General features: G+C 35.7%; 1 protein-coding gene across 1 annotated transcript in view; it reads left to right on the top strand.

Moving 5' to 3' along the window:
• The window catches only part of LOC150098398 (eEF1A lysine and N-terminal methyltransferase-like), a 139,343-nt gene that overhangs the window by 50,234 nt on the left and 67,582 nt on the right, over positions 1–21,527 (top strand). The window contains exon 5 of the mRNA XM_090404818.1: positions 3,557–3,684. Within this exon, the coding sequence (XP_090260944.1) occupies positions 3,557–3,684 (128 nt within the window). The remainder of the gene's footprint in view (positions 1–3,556; positions 3,685–21,527) is intronic.

Genomic DNA, 21,527 nt, shown 5'->3' on the forward strand with positions numbered 1-21,527 from the left:
TAAATGACCACCAATATGAATTACTTCATTGCCAATCAACAGGAGATCTGCTCACTTGTCACTCATCTCTGGACAAATGTCATGGAGAAGCTTGACGAATATGAAATGGTTGCACTTGATATCTCCAAAGCTTTAGACAGAGTCTGGCACAAAGGCTTACTAAGCAAACTGTCACCATTTGGTCTGTCTCAGAACTTCTGTAGTTGGATTGCCAGCTTTCTTTCTCGACACACATACTGTGTGTGTGATGGATGGTTCCTCATCCTCTCACCAGCCCTTTTCCCTCTATATCAGTGACCTACTTCAGTTGACCTCCAATCCAATACACAGTTTTGCAGATGACAGCACATTCTCTCATCCCTTTCATTTGATAAACCTTATTCTGCACAACTCATCTCAACCTGCAGAACATCAACCACCACCGCCCTAAATTCTGATCTCCAAGCCTAATGGGGTTCAGATAACCTCATCAATTCTGTCTTATTTCTCATAAAAAAGAAAACCATTTTTTCCCAGTATTATTTTCAACAACATCCAAATTTCCAGACAAGATGAGATCTCTCTTGGAATTATCCTGACATCAAGCCTAGGCATAAACACATCACAACCATTGCATCCTCAGCTTCAAAAAAAACTAGGATTTCATCACATCACATATGGGGTGGGGCTCCCTAAACACTCCCTCAAAATGCTTGATTCAATACAGAGGATTGCAATTAGACTTATTAATGACCCATCTCTTACCAACTCACTCCCCACACTTTCACATAGACATTTGGTTTCTGCAATATGTATATTCTACAAATATTTCCATGGGAAATGTTCATCTGAAATAACATCAATAATTCTTCCACTTAGTACTAAGCTCATTGGAACATGTGCAGCTACTGCTCAACATCCCTTCACAATGCACCTTGAAACAAACAGAACAAGTTCTTTTTTCTCTTCCTTCATCCCTGCAACTGCTGTATTGTGGAACAGTCTCTCCCCTGATGTGTTTCCCAAGGAATACAATATACAGTCTTTCAAATCAAATGTAAACAAGTTCCTACTTTCCCAACCCACTACCCATATTTAGAAGAGAACCCTCGACTTACATCGGGGTTCTCTTCCATCCGGCAGGTTTAATGTAAATCAATACATTAAATCAACAGAGTTATGGGGTTAGAGACTTAACCGTAATAAGTATACTGTCATTTAAATTTTTAAACCTTATAAACTGTACTATGCGTTACTGCCACTATAAAACAGGAGAATAATCACTCAAATCTTTCTCCACAATCACATCTTCATTACCTTCCCTATGTAAATGATCAGGCTGCGGCTCTTCTGGTGTAACTTTTTGTTTTTTGTTTTTATGAAAATGTCCAATGTGCTTTGCTTATTCCTCTTCTTATTTTCATCATAAATTTGTTTATAGCAAGCAACTGCATCATGTATTCTCCTTTCTATAGTAAGTAGCGTTCAGCATTTGGGTTCATGTCTTCAGCCATTTTGAGAACATCGATAACTGCAGAAAACATTTCTGCAAGACCTTTCACTGTGAATTGTTTAACTACCTCCTCTTGTTTCTCTTTTCATGTATGATGTTATACATTAAACGGTCGAAACTGGTCTGGGTAGTGATCACCCCCCCCCATAATGTATAACATCATATATGTCTGCTAGGAGATGTGTTTTACATTATGGGAAATACTAAGGATAGTGATTGGATCTTGATCCACCTTTACTACGAGTTACCCCTGTCATGAAAGGTTTGCTTATGCTTGGATCTGCCGAAACTTTTATAGTTTCTATATTTGGCACGAAACTCTTGTAATTTCTCTATTCCGCTTTGAAATAATGTTGGATTCAATATCCACTTAATTTGAATAATTGTGCATCATCGAAATGAAGCCTTTTGGCTCTCTTATTTCAGTAATTCTTGGTGCCTTTTGTAATTTGACACATTTTGACAACTCGTATGTAAAGTATAAGCTCTGCATCACTACAACCTGAATATTTTCTTACATCTGGGTCTGGCTCCCACTAACGAGATCTCAAAAAAGGTCGAAACTGGTCTGGATAGTTCCCCCCCCCCCCCATAATGTATAACATCATACATGTCAGCTAGGAGATGTGTTTTACATTATGGGAAATACTGAGGATAGTGATTGGATCTTTCTCCACCTTTACTACTTGTTGCTCCTGTCATGAAAGGTTTGCTTATGCTTGGATCCGCTGAAACTTTTATAGTTTCTATATTCGGCTTGAAATAATGTGTTGGATTCAATATCCACTTAATTTGAATAATTTCCTCCTGATATTTATCCTCTTGATTTCCCATTTTCCCATGACTTTGGTTTCGCTATTTTTATACATAGATTTGTTCTTTTACATTTTTCTCTTAAGGCATATACAAACTTACTTGCCAGGAACTTTCTGTATGCTCTTTTCTTTTCCAGGACTACCTCTTTAACTTCTTGAGTACATCTTTATATAATTTAACATAGTGTCAGTGATGATTAGTCCATGTGCTGAAAAGAACTCCACCAGACATTTGCCATTATTATTAGCGTTGCTCTTTTCTCCAAATTTTTCAAAATCATTTCTATATGCCAGGGATTCATTTTGTACCAAGCTGTTTAGATTGCCAACAAGCAGTTTTTCTTTTCTTTACATTACCTTCTAGAAAAATTTGTCACATCCCACTTAGTAAATCTTCTGTGGGACCATAGACACAAATAAGTTTCTTCATTGAATTCACATTTTGAACCTTGTCCTTACAACTTTGTTTGAAATTATCTACAAGTCAAGAAGTTTATTTGTGTTTGGTGTGCAATGCTATTGCTACTCCTTTTCCTTGATTACTACTGCTCAGCTATAACATCCAATTTTATTATTTAGCAAGGATCTCACTTCTTTTTTCTTAGTAACACCAGTTATGTTTACATGGCACTTCTCTAGTTTATCTACCAGTTTGGCTTCTTTTCCATAAATACTTCTTATGTTAATGATATATGTTTTTTTACTCATTCATTATGGGATATTAGTGCAATTGATGTGAAGCCATCAGCCTCTTTATACAAGTAGCCTATCATGAAGGTACTTCACATTCAAGGTTTGTTTCCTTATACTTAGATAAATGGATTAAACGAGAATGTAATTTCTTAGCAAGTTTCATTTAGACTTTATAAGGATTTTTGCATTCTAGATTGAATTCAAACCAAGGTCTTTCCTACTAATGGGAATCATCATCACCAACTAAAACTATGAAGGTGCTCTATTTTTAATAAGTTACATATTAATTGGCTGATTAACTTTCATTCTTATTTTCTTACTTGTTTTTGCTGGGGAAAACTATTTTCTTGGCTCTTCCTGTAGCAAACAAATTTAAAGTACTTACTCACTATAATAAGTTACTGCAAAGCTTCATAATATCAAAATCGTTTTCCTGATAAAAACAATATGTTTCAATTGAAAATATCTCCATCTGATTTTTGTAGGCATCACTGTATGTATTTATTATTTTTATTTTTGTTTTATATATTTTTACTTTATATATTTTATTTTACAGATTATAGAACTGGCATTAGATCCAGAACAGGAAAATTCCTTAAAACGAGTTGATGCAGTGGAAGAAGTTTATGACTCAGTAAAAGCTATTCAGCAGTATGCAGTTCTTCGTCATCACCTTGCTTTAAAGTATGTCAAGGTTTTGTTTCTAATTAAAAATGTTTCTAATGTTTTAGTGTAGTGCTTGTATATTTGTCACAGTTATAATTTTTCTTCTGATGATGCTAGATAGAAAACCAGCAAAATGTTAGTAAGTTCTTGAAAGTTTATTTTTCACTTGGTTAGAGTATAATAAAATTAGTTTAATCGTTTATCCAAGTGTGAGCTTCAGGACTAGGGTATCACCTTACCCTAGTCCTGAAGATACTTCAGGCGCAAACTTTGTTTGCTCACACTTGGATAAAGGATTAAACTAATTTTATTATGTTAGTAAGTTCAATAATTTAATTTATTTTTCCATCTGTTGGTGTTGTTTATACTGTGAAGCACTAATATGAATAATCAACAACACCTAAGCCTTTTAATACATATGTTAAGGTTGTTTGATCCCTCCTTGTAAAATCAAGTCATCCCGAAAGTAATGTTGTTTTTAGCATTAAGTTATGAAAGGATATAAAAGATAATTAGCTTGCTGATTTAATCAAGTATATATTCTTCATTTGAATTAATGAAACTCTTCCAATGTTGTGAAAGCTTCATAATGCCATTTCTATAGAATTCAGGAGGTTTGGAGGTAAAGAAGTCACATAGGCTCAATTTTTTCATTAATGAAATATTGCAAACTTCAAAATAAGTGGTAATCTGAATGTGCAAGATCAGGAGAATATGGAGGATGTGGAAGCTTTTCCCAGCCAAGTTCCTCAATCTTGGTACAGGTGATTCTTGCACTATGAGGACATGCATTATCATGGTGCAAAACAACACACTTTCAATTGACCAGAGAACACCTCTTTTTTTTCAGTTTTTCATTCAGTTGATTGAGTTGGTCATAATATACTTCAGCTGTGATTGTTTGGTTTTGTGGCAAGAGTTCAAAGTGTATAATTATAATATAATACCAGCCATATCCCACCAAATGTTTAACAAAACCTTCTGAGGATGAAAGTCTTGTTTTGGCAGAGGTTTAGCCTCTTCCCCCCCCCCCCCCAAACGAACCTACTGCCTTTAGTGCTTACCATTCTTTTAAAGTATCCACTTTTTATCCCTGGTGACTACATGACTTAAAAACAGAGATCGAACCTCTCTAGAATGAAGAGCAGTGCAGATGTTGATGTGCTCTCTTCAATTGTTGTTCATCAGTTCGTGAGGAACCCATTTGCCGAGCTTAGACACTATTCCAGGTTCTTGCAAATGGCAATGATGGTTGATGACAATGAATTAAGATCTTTTGCTAAATCTTCAACAGTTGCATTGGCATTTCTTGCATTAGAGGCTTCCAGTACATCATTATCGAGAGAGAGACAGTGTGGCCAGTGCGAGGGGGGTTTTTCAAGCTATAGTCCCCTTGTTGAAATTTTTGGAACCATCGCTGGTACTTTTGCACATTCAAAACATTATTGCCATACACTTCTTGCACATTTTTTACAGTGTTAGCAGCATTGTTGCCTTTTTTGAACTCATAAAACATGATGTGCCTAATGTGCTCTTCAGTGACCTCCATAGTAATAAAGGGTTATTTAAACAATAACTTATGTATGATGTTCTTGCAAGGTGGAATTCCTTAGAATGAGACTGCCTCAGCTTAGCAGTGCTTATAAAGTTTAAAAAATTCATGTTTAGGCAAGCTGAGATACATTTGAATAGATATATTATAATCTGCAATGCTGTATAAAAGCAACTTCTTAACAAGTATGTTTGACTGTCAGTGAAAGATCCAATTATAATGTTGGACTGGTCATGCTGAATTTGAAAGGATTTTTTATAATCCCTAAGCATGTATTTGATTTCTTTCATATAACAAATCATCTCTACCTGTATGGATTTTACTGAAATTTAGTTTGGGATACAGAAAATTATGAAGCCAGTTCAGTTTTGATTTAAATTGAATCATTTGCAGAGATAAACTATTTCATAATGATACAAAGTAAATGTAGTATTCAATGAAATTTTTAATATTTAAAGTTCTCAATTTTTGTGGCATTTCTAATTTTGGTTAAATTGCAGTGATACATAGTAATTCTACTCTGGCAGATCAAAATTTAATGAAATTTAGTATTTAGGATCTGTACTGAAATTTGTTAACTCCTCTTTAAATTAGATCATTTTTAACTTCAAAACATCTCAAAACAATTAAAATTGTGTTACAAATGACAACAAATAAACTATTATATAGTCAGCTTTTTTTCTTGGACTTAATACAATTATACTGTCTATGACTAAGATCATTTGCTATGATCCATTAACTTTCATGTAGAAGTAATACTGAATACTTAAAATCTATGATACTTAAAGCAAATTGCTGTGTTTTAGTTACAGTACTATATTTTTGCTGCCAATTTCTAATTACAACATCCACCATACACAGCATGCTTTAAATAAATTAGCAAGCACACACGCACACACACACACACACACACATACATATATGTTATATATAATGTAAATTGGAATAGATCCAAAAATATAAATACTATGATAACATTAAAAGAAAAATCTTGGAAACAAGAGACATTGCACCAAACCTTGATATTAATATCAACCTCAGCTAGAATCTTTCTGATATTTTCCTTTGCTATTCATCCCTGGCAGTTGTGAGATCACTTTCTTGAGCATGAGAACAATAACACAGCTAGTCTCCGAGAATTCATTCAAATGTGAGCAATCCATTGATAACTTAAAACGATGGCACATATACTCTAGTAATGTTTTTTTCACTTCTATGTAATGCACCCGATGAAGTCATCTAGAAAGACAAAACTAGTAGTGTATTTAAAAATAAATTAGTTATTTTCTGTTTTATCATTTGGCTAAAAAATAACCTATAGTCATTTAGGTTATTTTTTGAAATATATATGCTAATTTATTATTATATTATTGTATGGGAGTTGTCCTAAGACTCATCATGAAAGACCCAAATTATCAACACGATATCTATCATACCTCTCCTTGAAACCATTAACAGACAAAGCACTAACAACTGACTCAAGCAACCCATTCCATTCATTCACCACTCTCCAAGCAAAAAATTAGTCCTCACACCCTTGCTAACCATAGTCTTGCCCAACTTCCAGGGATGACCTCCTGTCCTGATCCATCTAGCCAACTGCTGAAATATTTTCTTTGTATTAATCCTATAAAATCTCATAAGTAATTTAAATGTTTCTATATCTTCCTTTTTTTTATGCCTATCAACCAACCTTTTTGCTGGCCTGGTTGGCCGAGTGGTTAGCATATCCACTCTCCAGCCAAAAGGCTGCGGGTTCGAATCCTGCCGTGGGTATGGATGTTTGTGATTGTCTGTGAAAGTACTAGTGGTGGTAGTCGGTAGTAGATGGCGTTGGTGTTAGATGATCAAGGTTGGTGGAGTAGTGAGACGAAGAGTAGATGCCCTCCCTTGATGAGTCTTAGGACTCCCTGGAGGTGTGATGTAATAATAATAACTTTTGCAACCCTCAATCTCTCCTCAAAGGGAGCATTCCACAGACCATCTTGGTCACTTGTCTCTGGATTTAAATGTTTCTATATCTCCACCTTAATTATCTCCACCTCATCCTCAGCAACCCAGATGTCCAGACCTGAGCACAGTAATCCAGATGTGTTCATATCGAGGCTTTATAAAGAAGAATGATAACTTCCTTATCTCTGCTTGTTAGTGTGTTCTTCACTAACCAAGTAATTCTGTGAGCTATCCTGGCTACTTTAGCAATATGACCTCTAAATTTCAACTCTCTCGGTTTACTACTACAAATCTCTGGCTGCATCAATTTCTTGGAGTACATTTCCCTCAGTGTGGTACACAGCTTGTAATCTTTTTATCTTAAAATACATAGCTTGATACTTTTCCACATTCAATTGACAACCATTATGTTTTGCCCATACTGTCAGCCTATTTAACTTATCTTGCAAGCTCTCCACATCACCTTGATTAACTATTACCCTACCCAGCTTAGCATCATCAGCAAACAACTGAATATTCCCTTCAAATTATTTCTTATATCATTTATGCATCAGATAAACAGCAGTCATCCAACCAAGCACAGAGCCTTGCAGCACAACACTGTCCTGCTCCTCCATATACTACTTTTTTGGTATCTATCCATCACTCACCTTTTATCCATATCACCAGTTTCATATCCACCCCATTAGTTTCAGTTTACATAAAAGGACTCCATGTGTATCCTGTCAAACACTTTTGCAAAATCCAGTGTTATCATTGTGTAACAATTCTCTTTATTCAACTTAGCTGTCACTCTATTATAAAAAAATTCTTCTTTTTCTTCTTCTCTTCTCCTCCTCTCTTTCATCATCTGTGTGGATGATGATGAGGCTGAATGGACTCATTCTACTTCTGTATGTCCCTGGAGAGTCCAAACAATTCTGTCCAGTTTGGTGTCACTTGTTGTGATTTGGTTTTCAGATCCTCTTTTATTTTGTCTATCCATCTAATTCTGGGCCACCCTTTGGATCTTTTATCTTCCATCATTGTATACAGGGATTTAATTGGTAATCTTTCTGTTCCCATTCTGGCCACATGGTGACCAAACCATCGCATTCTTCTTTCTTGGATTTTATCTATTGTTATTTCTTGTTTTAGCCATTTTCTTGGTCTATCAGCAGAGATATTCCAAGTAATCTTCTTAGCCAACCCATTTCAGTAGTTAATAATTTTTTCTCTTCAGCTTTTTTGAGATTTCAGCATTCACTTCCATAGAGAAGTATTGGGAGGACCATTGTCTCATAGATTCTTACTTTTGTTACTCGTTTGATGTCTCTTGACTTCCATATTTTATTTAGTCGTCCAAAAGTTTGGGATGCTTGACTGATTCATCTATTTATATCTTTTGTAATTTCGCCGTTGTACTCAATTACTCTCCCCCAAGGTTGGTGAAGTTTTCTGCCTGCTCTAGATTCTTACTATCAGTTTCAATTTTCATATTGGCATTTCTTTTTACTATTTGCATAATTTTTGTTTTTTCTATATTTAGTTTTAATTCAAATATTATACATTCTTCCTTTATTTTATCAGAAATTCATTGTAGATCTTCTTTCATGCTTGCAAGTTATTCAATGTTGTCTACAAATTTTAAATTAGTTATATTTTTCCCATATATTTTGATTCCAGAGTCTTCTTTGTTTAATGCTTTACTGGTTGCTTCTTCCAGTATAAGATTGAACAGGTCCAGTGACAGATTGCATCCCTGTTTTACTCCACTCTCTGTTTGGAACCAGTTGGTTAAGGTGTCCTCCACTCATACTGCACTTTCCGATTTCTCATGTAGATTCTTTATTATTCTTATAGTTTTGTTTGGAATTCCAAATTCTTTCATAGTTTCCCATAGTTCTCTTTTACGGATTGAATCAAATCTCTAACGAAAGTCTATGAAATTTATATAGCAACTCTGGTTGTACTTTAGTGTTTTTTCTGTTAGCTGTCTTAATTAAGGTGAATAATTGATCAATTGTGCTTCGTCCTGGTCTGAAACCCACTTGTTCTCCTAATGCTAGTTCTATATGTGGCTTAATTTGTTTTTAGAGTACTTTCTGAAAAACCTTACTTGGAATATTGAGGAGGCTAATGCCTCTGTAATTATTGCATTCTGTTTTATCTCCTTTTTTTTTTTTTTGTATACAGGAGTTATAACTAATTTGGTCCAATCAGTAGGTATTGCTTCATTTTTGTAGATCTGTTTCTCTATGCATCATTTAATCGATTTCTACCAAATTTGAAAATACCAATTTCTCACATGGCTTAATTCTCAGGGATGGGATGTTTCCTCTGTGAATTTCAGTCCATTTGGACTACACTAAAGGCAACTGCAAGGGGAATCTTGTCTCTGCATTCACCTTGTATAGATCGTTATTCAATCGATTTCCACCAAATTTGGAACACAGTTATTGCTTACATTGTTTACGTTCTGCCGATATCGCTACAAATCGCATCACTGAACTAAATTCAACTAGCAATTATTTGATTGGTTCATCCACTTTAACTAATGAAAGTAATATTTCCTTTAAAATGTCAGCCATTTCTAAATTGTTCAAAGAAAATAGTTGAAAAATGGCTGCTTCAATGATATTATTTATTTAATGTTTAGGAATGTAAATTCTTCTTCGAAACTGAGCAACATTTTCAAAGAATAATTGAATTGGCCTCCTAGAAAGTTTAGATTTACAGCTGCTGATTAAGAATTTTATAAGAGTATATTAATAAGGGTATACTTGAGAGATAATGTTTAGAGATATCAGTAATATTTTCAGTCTGCTCGGTTAGCCTAGTGGCTGTGCACTTTGCAACCATATGCCTAGGAAAGGAGGGTCCTGGTTTGATTCCTGTTGCTGATGTGAGGAGCTTAAGGATCTTTCTCAGACATAGCCAAGTTAGCTGGTCTTGGGCATGGACAGCAGGGTTTTTCTACCCAGTTTATCTGGAGTTTTTCCTCCTGCAAAGCAGGCAAACAGGCCCTGTGAACACATGCAGCTACAGCTGTTATATACTGGAGGCATAGGGCTAGTCACCTTATCCTCGGGACGGGTATGACTTAGAAGGGCTTAAGATAGTGCTGTAACAGGCCAGTAGGCCTAACACATAGAAGGGAGAAGTAGAAGGAGACAATATTATTATTATAATTATCTGAGACCACCAGGGAGTCAAGGACTCATCGAGGGAGGCTATAAATCACCCAAACCAACTGTCATACCTTCTCTTAAAATCTTTCACTATATGCACTCACTACTCCTAAAGGCAACTCACTACGCCTACTTCTATTCCACTTATTCACTGCCCTGTGACAGAAAAACCTAGCTCCTACTCCTTTCTTGCTAAAATATATTAATTACAAAAAAGTCCTCATTGGATATTAATTTAAATATATTGTTCAGAATTTAAAAATTAAAGTGAACATCAGCATGCATAGTTAAGATGTATAAATGTACATCTTAACATTCTAAGTTACACTTTGTATTGTTACTTCTGCCAAAGATAGAATCTGCACATATGCATTTTATACAATCTCATTTTATGCCAGATCTTGAAATGCTCTCTTAGCTTTAAGGTTTCCTTGTCCCTTTTTGCACCCTTCATAATGCCTATGTTGTCATTTCCTTAAAAAATTAGAAGCTATGTCTAACCAATGTATAAGTTTATCTACAAGAAAAAAAAGCTATCCCTTCCACTCTCCAAATTCTGAAAATCACTTAGACCTCTTTTACTTCTTATCCCTGAAGCTTGATTTTTATTCTTCAGATACAAATAGTGGTTATTATCCTTACGGATTTATTGTCCAGAAGTTTTAATTGGCTTCTATTCTAGAATTCCACCAATCAAACTGCACATACTGAAGTGCTTGCTGTAAGCGGTTATCTAATATAAATCATCTAGTTACTAACCAGAATACCAAACAGCTCTCCATTCTAAAAACATGTTTTCTTTTCTTACCAGTTTATCTTTAGGTATACTGTAAAATTAACTTATAACATCATCATCATCATCAAATTCCTGCCATGTACCCTCAAGGGGCATACAGGATATGATAGTACCACATGAAAAAAATTACATCATTACTAACTTCCTATCTACAATTTTCCTCCAAATCAGTCTGTTACTTGTCAAGACTCCAACATTATCAGATCTTATATTTCTATCGTCTAATGCACTTTGTACTGTATCAATCCACCTATATCTTGGTCTTCCTCTGGGTCGCTTTGCTGCCAACCTGGCAGAGAACACTTGTTTTGCTAATCTTTCTTCGCCCATTCTGTTTAAGTGACCATACCACCTGAGATTAGCTCTGCTAACGCATTCCTGGATGCTGACAATGCCAAGTTCTTTCCTAATATCTTCTCATTTTTAATATGATATTTCCATTGATGCCATCTGTTCCCGCCTCTAATCTTTCTCAGGACTCTCATATCTGCAGTCTCTAGTCTTTGGCCAAGTGTTTCACTTCTGACCCAGCTATCATATCCATAAGTTAAAACTGGTTTGAACACTGTCTTGTATACAGCTAATTTAGTGTTCCGACTAATTTCTCTCTTATTCCATATGAATTTATTCAATTGACTTCCCACCATATCAGCTTTGCTGATTCTGTTGTCTATTTCTATATTTAATTTACCATCTTCAGTAAAAATCGTGCTAAGTAGCTGAAATGTTTTACTTGTTCCACAGGTTCTCCATTCACAACACAGTTGACATTTTCAATGATTCTGCCTATTTTCATTGTCTTTGTCTTTTTATTGCTGATCTTCATACCATTTCTATTGCAACAGCTATTCAATTTAGTCAGAGAATCTTGCAGACTTGTAGCGGATTTATTTAGAAGTATAACACGTCCGCATAAAGCAAAGAGCTGACATTAACATCTCCAATTTTGATATCATGTTTAATTCCACTTTCCTTCATAATGTGATCCATATAAATAATGAATAACAGAGGGGATAATGTACATCCTTGTCTCACACCAGATTTAACAATAAACCATCTTCCTGTACTTCCTTCACTTCTGACTGCTGACTTACAACTCAAATAAAGACTAAGTATTGCTTGATATAATACCCCATTGACACCATATAACTTTAGCGTATTGAATAGCTTCTCTCTTGGCACCTTGTCATATGCCTTTTCCAAATCGACAAAACTTAAATACAGATCTTTGTTATATTCCTTGATTTCATCACTATTTGTCGTAAAAGTGAAGATCTGATCCTGACAGCCTCTATTTGGCCTGAATCCAGCTTGTTCTTCACCAAGCTTTTCTTCCACAATTCTTCTCAACCGTTTCTCAAGAATACTTGCATAGATCTTGCCAGGAACACTCAGTAGGGAAATACCTCTGTAATTCTCACATTCAGTTTTAATTCCCTTTTTATATATGGGTACTATGAGAGCTCTACTCCAATCATTGAGAATTCGTCCCTCTGTCCAGGCTTTCTGAACTATGCAGTGCAGCCACTGTAAGACATTTATACCACCATACTTCAGCATTTCTGGTCGAATATCATCTACTCCTACTGCCTTTCCTCATTTCAAGCCTTTGATTGGTTTTTCTACTTCAAGTATGGATATGATTTCCTGACTGCATGCCTGGTTAGTGTTTTTTACCACTGTGCTGTCATCACTGCTTGTTTCATTTAGCAGTTTTTCAAAGTAATTACTCCATACTTCAAGGATATCTTTTTCTCCCATTTTCATGTTACCTTTATCATTTCTAACTCCTTTTACAGCACTCTTTCCTCCATTCCTAAGCTTCTTCAACAACCTCCAGAATATTTTGCCACTTTCTTGATATTTATTTTCTATATTCTTGCCAAAGTCCTCCCATGACTTTTGTTTAGCTAGTTTTACACAATGTTTAGCATTCCTGCATTTGTCTCTATATTCTCTAAGAGCACAAGCTGACTTATTTGACAGGAACTTTTGATATGCTTTCTTCTTTTCCTTCACTGCCTCTTTAACTTCCTGTGTCCACCATGGAGTTCTGATTTTTCTATCCTTGCAGAAAACCTCACCACATGCCTCTCTGGCTGAATCAATCAGGGTTTTCTTCAGAGTTTGCCACTGAATCTCCAAGGTTTGATTTCTGTTCTCAAAATCTTTCATTTTTTCTTCAATAATCTTTGTGTATTTTAGTCTACAGTTCACATCTGAGAGCTGCTCAACTTTTATTCACTTTAAAACTTTCTTACCTGTTATTCTTTTCAATATGAAATTCAATTTTATCCTGCTCAAGACTAAATAGTGACCACTTCCAATTTCAAATCCTCTATACACTCTGGTGTTCTGCACCAGGGAGAAAACATCACTATCAACAATAACATAGTCAATGAGACTTTTCTTATTCCTTGCCTCTTCTCTCTATGTGAATTTGTGCACATTTTTATGTTGGAACATGGTGTTAGTAATAACCAGTCCATGTCCTGAGCAGATATCGAACAGATATTTGCCATTATTTATAACTTAGACCATAATCTTATGCAAGCTTCCTCTCCTACAAAAAGTTCTCCTCTCAGCCACTCTCAGTTTGGTGGTCATTGGCCAAGTGAGAGGCAGCACTTCGCTTCCTTTTCATAGTCAGACTATTAGACTACTGTTTCCACTTTCCAAACATAAACACCTACTCAGATTGTGTTACAGAAAGTATTCTCACTGAAATTAGTCTTCATTCCTCCATTCAAAATTTCTGTTCACTGTAGCAACCATCAGTAAATTGAAAATATGACTCTGAAAGAGTGAAATGCTGTTATACCTTCTGCTCTCTTACAGAGGATTGATGCACCTAAGATCTCCCTCACAGTTCTTGATGCTGTTTAAGAAAGGACAGTTGAGTTGATTAATGACACATCTTTTACTCTCTTCAGTCACTTTCTCATAGAAGATGTGTTCTGCATTGTGTTGCTTCTACAGATATTTCCATGGTCATTGTTTTGCAGAACTATCATCCATTATGCCTCCCATTTCTGCCATATCTATCCGAAACCATCCCTTTAAAGACAAACTGCATACTCACTGAACTTGCTACTCCTAGTCATCTTTCATTTCATCCACCTCCATTCTGTAGAACAGCCTACTCTGTGAATCATTTCCAAAGGACTATAGCATCCAACACTTCAAGAATATCAACAGATTATTCTACTCCTGATCCTGCCTACACATGGCATTTATTTGTTATTAGACACCCTTCTACCGTTTGTGTGTGGTAGTAATTTAAAAAAAATGGCACTATCACAACAACAACATCTCAAAACAAAGCTGACTGACCTGCAGTATTATTCTTCTCCTACAGCAACTGCTTAGAGACCACAGTAACCTGCATTAAAAATATATGGGTACTACTTATCTTCTATGGTCTTTTGCTAGAAATACATCTGAAGAATCGCAAACAACATAAGCATCCAAAAAAAGTCTTCGGTGCTGATAGTATCCTCTCTAGTTACATGTTAGTTTTGAAACATAACCTGATATTATGTTTCAGAACTAACATGCATCTTATATCATCTCTACACTTTCTTATACCCACTAGTTTCATCTCCATAATATGTAAGCAAACCTAAGTTCACCCCATTCTCAAAAGAGAGAGAGAAAATATGCCATCAGACTACTGATCCATTGCACTGACCTCAGTCTCTTTAAAATAAATGAAAGTACATTAACATTGATCTCCTTCATTACCAGTTAATCAGTGACCGCTAACTAGTATTTATTCCACAGTTGTCTCGATCATATCTCCTAGCTCACTCATCTCTGGACATTTGATGAGGTCTAGCATACGGATGCTCAGCATATTAGGATTCCATGATCTACTTTCTACCTTTTAGAGCCTTCATAGCTCTCTTGATAACAATGATAACCTTTGGTTGAAAAGACCTAAATTCAAATCCTATCTAGGACATGAAAAACTTTTAAATCAGCTTTTCAGCTGAGGTAAGTTAGTTGATCTCTTGTGGAGGTGGACGAGAAGAATCTTTATATTAGCTTTTTCAATTGAAAGTGGGTTAGCTGATCTCATACATGGGTAGCAAGATCCCCCCCCCCCCCCTTGGAAACTGAGGTTTTTCACCTGAAATACAGGCAAATTGGCCTTAGTGTGTGTGTGTGTGTGTGTGTGTGTGTGTGTGTGTGTGTGTGTGTGTGTGTGTGTGTGTGTGTGTGTGTGTGTGTGTGTGTATGCGCACACATATACACACAATTTATAGACACAAAATACCATTAGTTGATGGCATTGTTGGGATAATTGTTGGATTGTGGCATAGTGTGTATATTTTGTGTAGTGGAATACCCTCCACATGAGTACCCATGATGAGACCTTGGAGATGACACAAAATAATAATAATAATAATAATAAAAAAACAGGCAGACCCAGCTATACATAATTAATGAGCATAATACACTAGTCTCATAGCCTTAGTTGCATCTGCATAATTCTAAACAAACAAGCATTCTTTCCTTTGTAATTGGATAGTCAGTTTTCTCTCTGGTCATTTACTGTATTTCATGTCACACACAGGTTCAAATTTCTTCAAAAATGCAGGAATGCCTTATGATTCTGTTTAATTGCTTATCTTCCTTTCTCCTATATTACAGCATTGGAGATCAATGCTGTAGTATAGCATTGATCTCCAATGCTATACTACACCAAGATTTTTAGTATGCTCCATTCCTGCTACTTCATTTGGTATACTACAGTGCTCAAATATTCCAAGATTCAAGATCTATAACCAGTGCCTTAAATAAACACTGATCTCTGTATCATTCTTCAATCAGAATGAGGATGACCTAGTCACTTGAACACAGTACTGTTTTATACAAACACATACACACACACGCATCTCTCTCTCTATATATATATATATAGAGAGAGAGAGAGAGAGATGCATATATATATATATATATATATATATATATATATATATATATATATATAAAATCACTACATCTCCCCTTTTACTACATCTCTAAACATTTGGGGAAATTTTGGAGAAAGGGTAAAGCTAATAATAATAGTTATTACTAACACTATGTTAGTGTTAGTAATAACACTATGTTTCAACATAAAGATGTGCACAAATTCACATGGAGATAAGATACAAGAAATATAAGAAAAGCCTTATTATTACATTGTTGATAGCGATATCATCATGCTGATTCAGGAAACAAGAGTGCACAGAGGATTTGAAATTGGAAGGGACCATTACTTATTACTAAGTAGGATAGAAATGGATATCACATTGAAAAGAACGGTATATGTAAAAATGTTTTAAAAATAATTAAAGTTGAGTAGCTTTAACAGATAAATTATAGACTTGACTATACATGCATTATTGAAGAAAAAAAAATAAACAAATTGAAAACAAGCACCAAACCTTGGAGTCTCAGTGGCAAACTCTGAAGAAGACATTGATTGATTTAACTGGGAGATATGTGGTGAAGTTGTCTGCAAGGATAGAAAAAAATAACAATGGTAGACACAAGAAGTTCAAGAAGCAGTCCTAGAAAAGAAGAAAGCATACCAAACATTCCTAGCAAATAAGTCTGCAGATGTACTAAAAGGATACATAAACAAATAAAAAAAGAGCTAAGATATGTGTCAAAGTGGCTAAACAAAAGTCATAGGCAGACTTTGGTCAGAGTATGGAAAATAAATATGAAGAACGTGGCAAAATGTTCTGAAGGCTATTGAAGAAGCTTAGAAATGGGGAGAGAATACTTTAAAAGGAATCAAAGATGATAAAGTTGACATGAAAACTGAAGATAAGGATATCCTAGATGTCTGGAGTAATTTGAAAGACTGTTAAATGAACCAAGCAGTGACAGAATTGTACAAGAAAATTTTCAAGAGGAATGCAAAGAGAAGCCATATCAATACTTGAGGTAGAAAAAAGCCATCAAAACTTGAAATGGAAAAGTAGCTGGAGTAGATGATATTCGAGCAGAAATGCATAAGTATGGAAGTATAAAAGTTTTGCGGTTGCTACACTGCATAATTCAGAGGATTGAATTTCCAATGATTGGAGTAGAGCTATCATAGTACCCTCTATACAAAATGGAATAAAGCTGAATGTGAGAATTACAGAGGAATTTCTCTGCCAAGTGTTTCAAGTAAGATTTATGCATGCATACTTAAAAAGAGGTTGAGAAAGATTGGAGAAGAGAAGCTTGGAGAAGAACAAGCTAGTTTCAGGCCAAATGGAGGTTGTCAAGATCAGATTTTCACTTTAAGATAAATAGTTGAGAAATCATGGGAATATGACAAGGACTAGGTGACAAAGAGAGCTGTGTTCATTGAGATCACTGTGAAAAGATGTTTAAAATTTAAAATTGTGTGTGGCATTAGTGATAATTAATTTTTAAAATATTGTTGTATGATAGTTGTGATGGTAGGCAGTGTTCGGTGTAGTTATAATTCTGTATTTATTATTTATTTATTTTATTTTATTTTTTTTGTATCTAGCTTTGAGCTGGAGTAAAGTGGTACTGAAATGCAAGTGGCATGGATTTTTTTGAAAATGGTGAGATGCCATGAATGCAGTATGTATGCTTGTGGAGAGGAAAAATAAGACAGACGAAAGAGTTTGGGTGTGTAAGAAGTGCAGCATACTTCTGGATTATGAGATATCATTGAATGTAAGCAGTAGTGGGCAAAAGATTGTGGATGTTGCTACTGGAGTAAGTGGAGTTGACAGTATGGCTGATTGCTTGAGTGGTAACTTTAAGAGTGGGCAAAAGTGGTGATGAGTTAGCAGTGTTGATTGGTAAAACAGCATGCATAGATGACAGCAAGTTAGCGGCAGTAAGCAGTATGAGAGACGGCGGCGAGCTAGCGGTGGTGATCAGTAAGACAGCAGACATGCATGGTAGTGAAAATGCGATTTGCATAAGTAGCACTGAAAAACTAATTCAAGATATGAAAGCAGAGTTGGCAATAAACTGAGGAAGATTATGGATTTGCATGGGAATGTGAGAAAGAATGGGACGAAAGATTTGAAAGAAATATCAAATGATTTGTGAGTGGCGATCTATGGAGATTCAATGATAAGAGGTGTGTTGAATAAAAAAAATAATAAGGTCTGTTTTCCAGCAGGTAGAATGAGCAGGGTTATTGAAGCATTGGATAATAGGAGTACATGAGCAAAAAGAGTAGGTAGTGGTAATTGGCATGAATGATTTGACTGGTGACACGAAGAATGATGTAAGAAGAGATGTGGTAGGTAAGAGATAAGATAGCTAGCATGTTGCCTAGGTATGGTAATGATAAGAAGGCAGCGAGCAAAGATTATGAATGGTATGCTAGCAGAGTTGTGTGAGAAGAAAGGACTTCATTTTGTGAATGTGTGGGATGAGTTTGAGGGGTGCGAATAGAGCTATATAAAAGAGATGGGCTACATTTGAATGGATTTGGTTTGAGTCAATTGGAGAAACTGTTGCTGCAAAAGAGAGAGAGAGAGAGAGAGAGAGAAAATAATGACAGAAGTGAATGTAAGACCTGAAAAAGCAAGAGGTATTGTGGAAGAGCAGAGAGGGTATGGTAAGCAAGTTTTTGAATGGAGAGATGAGTGGCACAAGTGAAGAGAATAAGAGAAAAGGAACACAGAGTCGACAGGTTTTGAAGCAGTATAGTGTGAAGTGGAGGTGGACAGGATGAAATTTTTAGTAGGGTATTGCTGTAGACCTGATAATGTGGAAGGCAGTGAGAAGGAAATGTTTAGACATATTGGTCTAAATCAGTAATAAAAAGAAGACCAAAACTATGAAAATAGGCAAAAGCATAGAAAACTCCAGCTGCATTCTGAATGGAAATCCTATAGAACAAGTCAAATATTTCAGCTATTTAGGCACAGTTTTTAGTGAAGATGGCAGGTTAAATCTGGAAATAGACAACAGAATAAGCAAATCTGGTGTGGTGGGTAGCCAGCTGAATAAATGTATATGGAATAAGAGAGAAATTAGCCAAAACACAAAACTAGCATTATACAAGACAGTATTTAAACCGGTTCTTGATTCAGCCCCTCTCAAACCTTCTGTCTGGTTAAGATATGTGAATGATGTCTTCTCCATTTGGCCTCATGGGCCAGACACGAGGACTCTTGACTAGACGCTTTACTTTCTCACCTGAATAGTTTTCACCCTAGAATCCAGTTTACCATGGAAAAACAAAAAAGTTTAGTCTTTCTAGACACCTTGGTAGCATGCCTACTCAATAGTAACCTGTCCTTTTCAGAATACAAGATGCCCACCCACACAGGCAGATACATTCACAAACTTGCCTATCTCTCCCCCCCCCCTCACATCATGAATATGGTGTCATTAAAACACTAACCAATGGGGCCCATAGCCTTTGTTCCAATGAGTCCTCTCTTGCAGCAGAACTTAATCACGTATGTCACACCTCTTATCTAATGGCTACAGTTCTCACAGTATCAAAAAAATAAGCAATCCTTCCCATAATCTCGGACCTTCTCTTCAGAAAGATTTTAGTAATGTTATCACCATTATCATCCTCTATGTCCAAGGCACTTCAGAAAAAGTAGCCAGAGTCAAATTTAGAAATACAAACTCTGCATGGCCTTCAAACCCCCATGGAAAGCTTGCTATCCTTATGTGTTCTACTAAAGATCAACTTCCTCCTCTCTCTGTGCCTGCAGTATATATAGTGTCCTGTTCCTGCAAGTTGGACCTACTATGGACAGATAGGACGATCAGCCAACATCCTCATGGAAGAACATGAAAAATACATTTGCAGTCATGATTGTAGTCAATCAACTCATAGAATCAGTTGTTAAAAGACTACCATGCTCCATCACAGTAAATTCAGAAGAGAAATACTATTTTTGATATCTGCAGCTGCTCTCAGAAATCAGCCTAATTTAAATAAATATGGTTACATTAAACTTCCCAAAATATTGGAAGCACTAATACTTCAAGATGCTAGTTTGCATCCTAAGGTACCAAGAGAGAAACCTAGTTAGGACTCTAGTCTTTCTTCCGTGCTGTTTCACTTAGTTTTGTGTGTGTGTGTGTGTGTGAGAGAGAGAGAGAGAGAGAGAGAGAGACAAGTCTCATTTTGACTCCCTGATGATGTCCCAATATTGGAAGAATTGAATGATATTTTTAATCCTTTCTCAGTGCTGTTTAATTCCATTAAGTCTCTAACATGAGAAAATCATTACATCACTCCTTCTACATATACACATGTATATGAAATCACTGCATCTCCCCTTATCTTTGATAATACCTCGCTGATCAGACAACAGACAAGGCCAAATCTCTCTTCAAGGCCTGATATTTATAGTCTTTGTTGCCCAAACATATTACATCTAAAGGTTCTTCAGACTTCAGATAATCTGTTCCTTTTCTGTCTGAGATGCACCAATTTTTCAGCTTAACTGTGTGCAAATATACGATAGGTTTGCATTAGTGCAACCTATATACTGATGTGGGTATATAGATTGGGTGGGATAAATGTTTAATCTCAGACATGGAACTTTGTTCAAGACACTTCAGTAATCCAGTTAGCAAAGGGGTTGTCATAAATTTGTCCATTCTTAGAATCCTGTCTTCATATTTCAGGATACCTTCATAAAAATTCTTGATGCTTTCTAAAGAGAACAGTTGAGCTAATCAGTTATCCTTCTCACACAGCCAGTCTGTTTCTGCCTTGTTTCTTTTCTGTAGTTACTTTCCCACTGAAATGGCATCCATCATTTCTCCACATTCTGCTAAACCTTTAATAAATTTAGGCCAAGTGGTTAGCATACCAGCTCTCCAACCAACAGGTCATGGACTTGAATCCTGCCATGGGCATGGATGTTTGTGATTGTCTTTAGGTGGAAGATGAATTTCATTGCCTGGTGTGAAACCAGTGACCCTCTTATTGGAGGCCTGAAGTGGCTTGAAAAAGTTTGATGTTTGGTCTCTAGAGCAGGATTTCCGGACCATGTAAAAATAAATAAAAAAATATTGACAATAATGAAAAAAATATCCTTAGACCACCCATGAAGTTTAGTAATAACCTTTTGTGGGTGGTAACCACATAAAAAATAAATAAAATAAAAATAAATATGGGCCTCAGCTGTTTGGCATCCATTTACAACATAACTGCATGTCCTTTCAAAATGAATATTAACTGAATATTCATTTTGAGAGAGCAAAAAATGAATATTTCTCTCTCTTAACTCACATGCACATAGTTCTGCAGCCTCTTATGTGTGATTGATATTAAATTTAAAAAAAAAAAAAAAAGTGAGAGAAAGAATAAATTCTTCAACTATCAGATTTGAGCATCCATTATTTATTTAATTTGATTATATAAAGAAACCTG

Source organism: Typopeltis vanoorti, chromosome 15 (assembly GCF_054136105.1).
Source record: "Typopeltis vanoorti isolate ZY-2024b chromosome 15, IOZ_Tvanoo_1.0, whole genome shotgun sequence".
Classification (NCBI taxonomy): domain Eukaryota; kingdom Metazoa; phylum Arthropoda; class Arachnida; order Uropygi; family Thelyphonidae; genus Typopeltis; species Typopeltis vanoorti.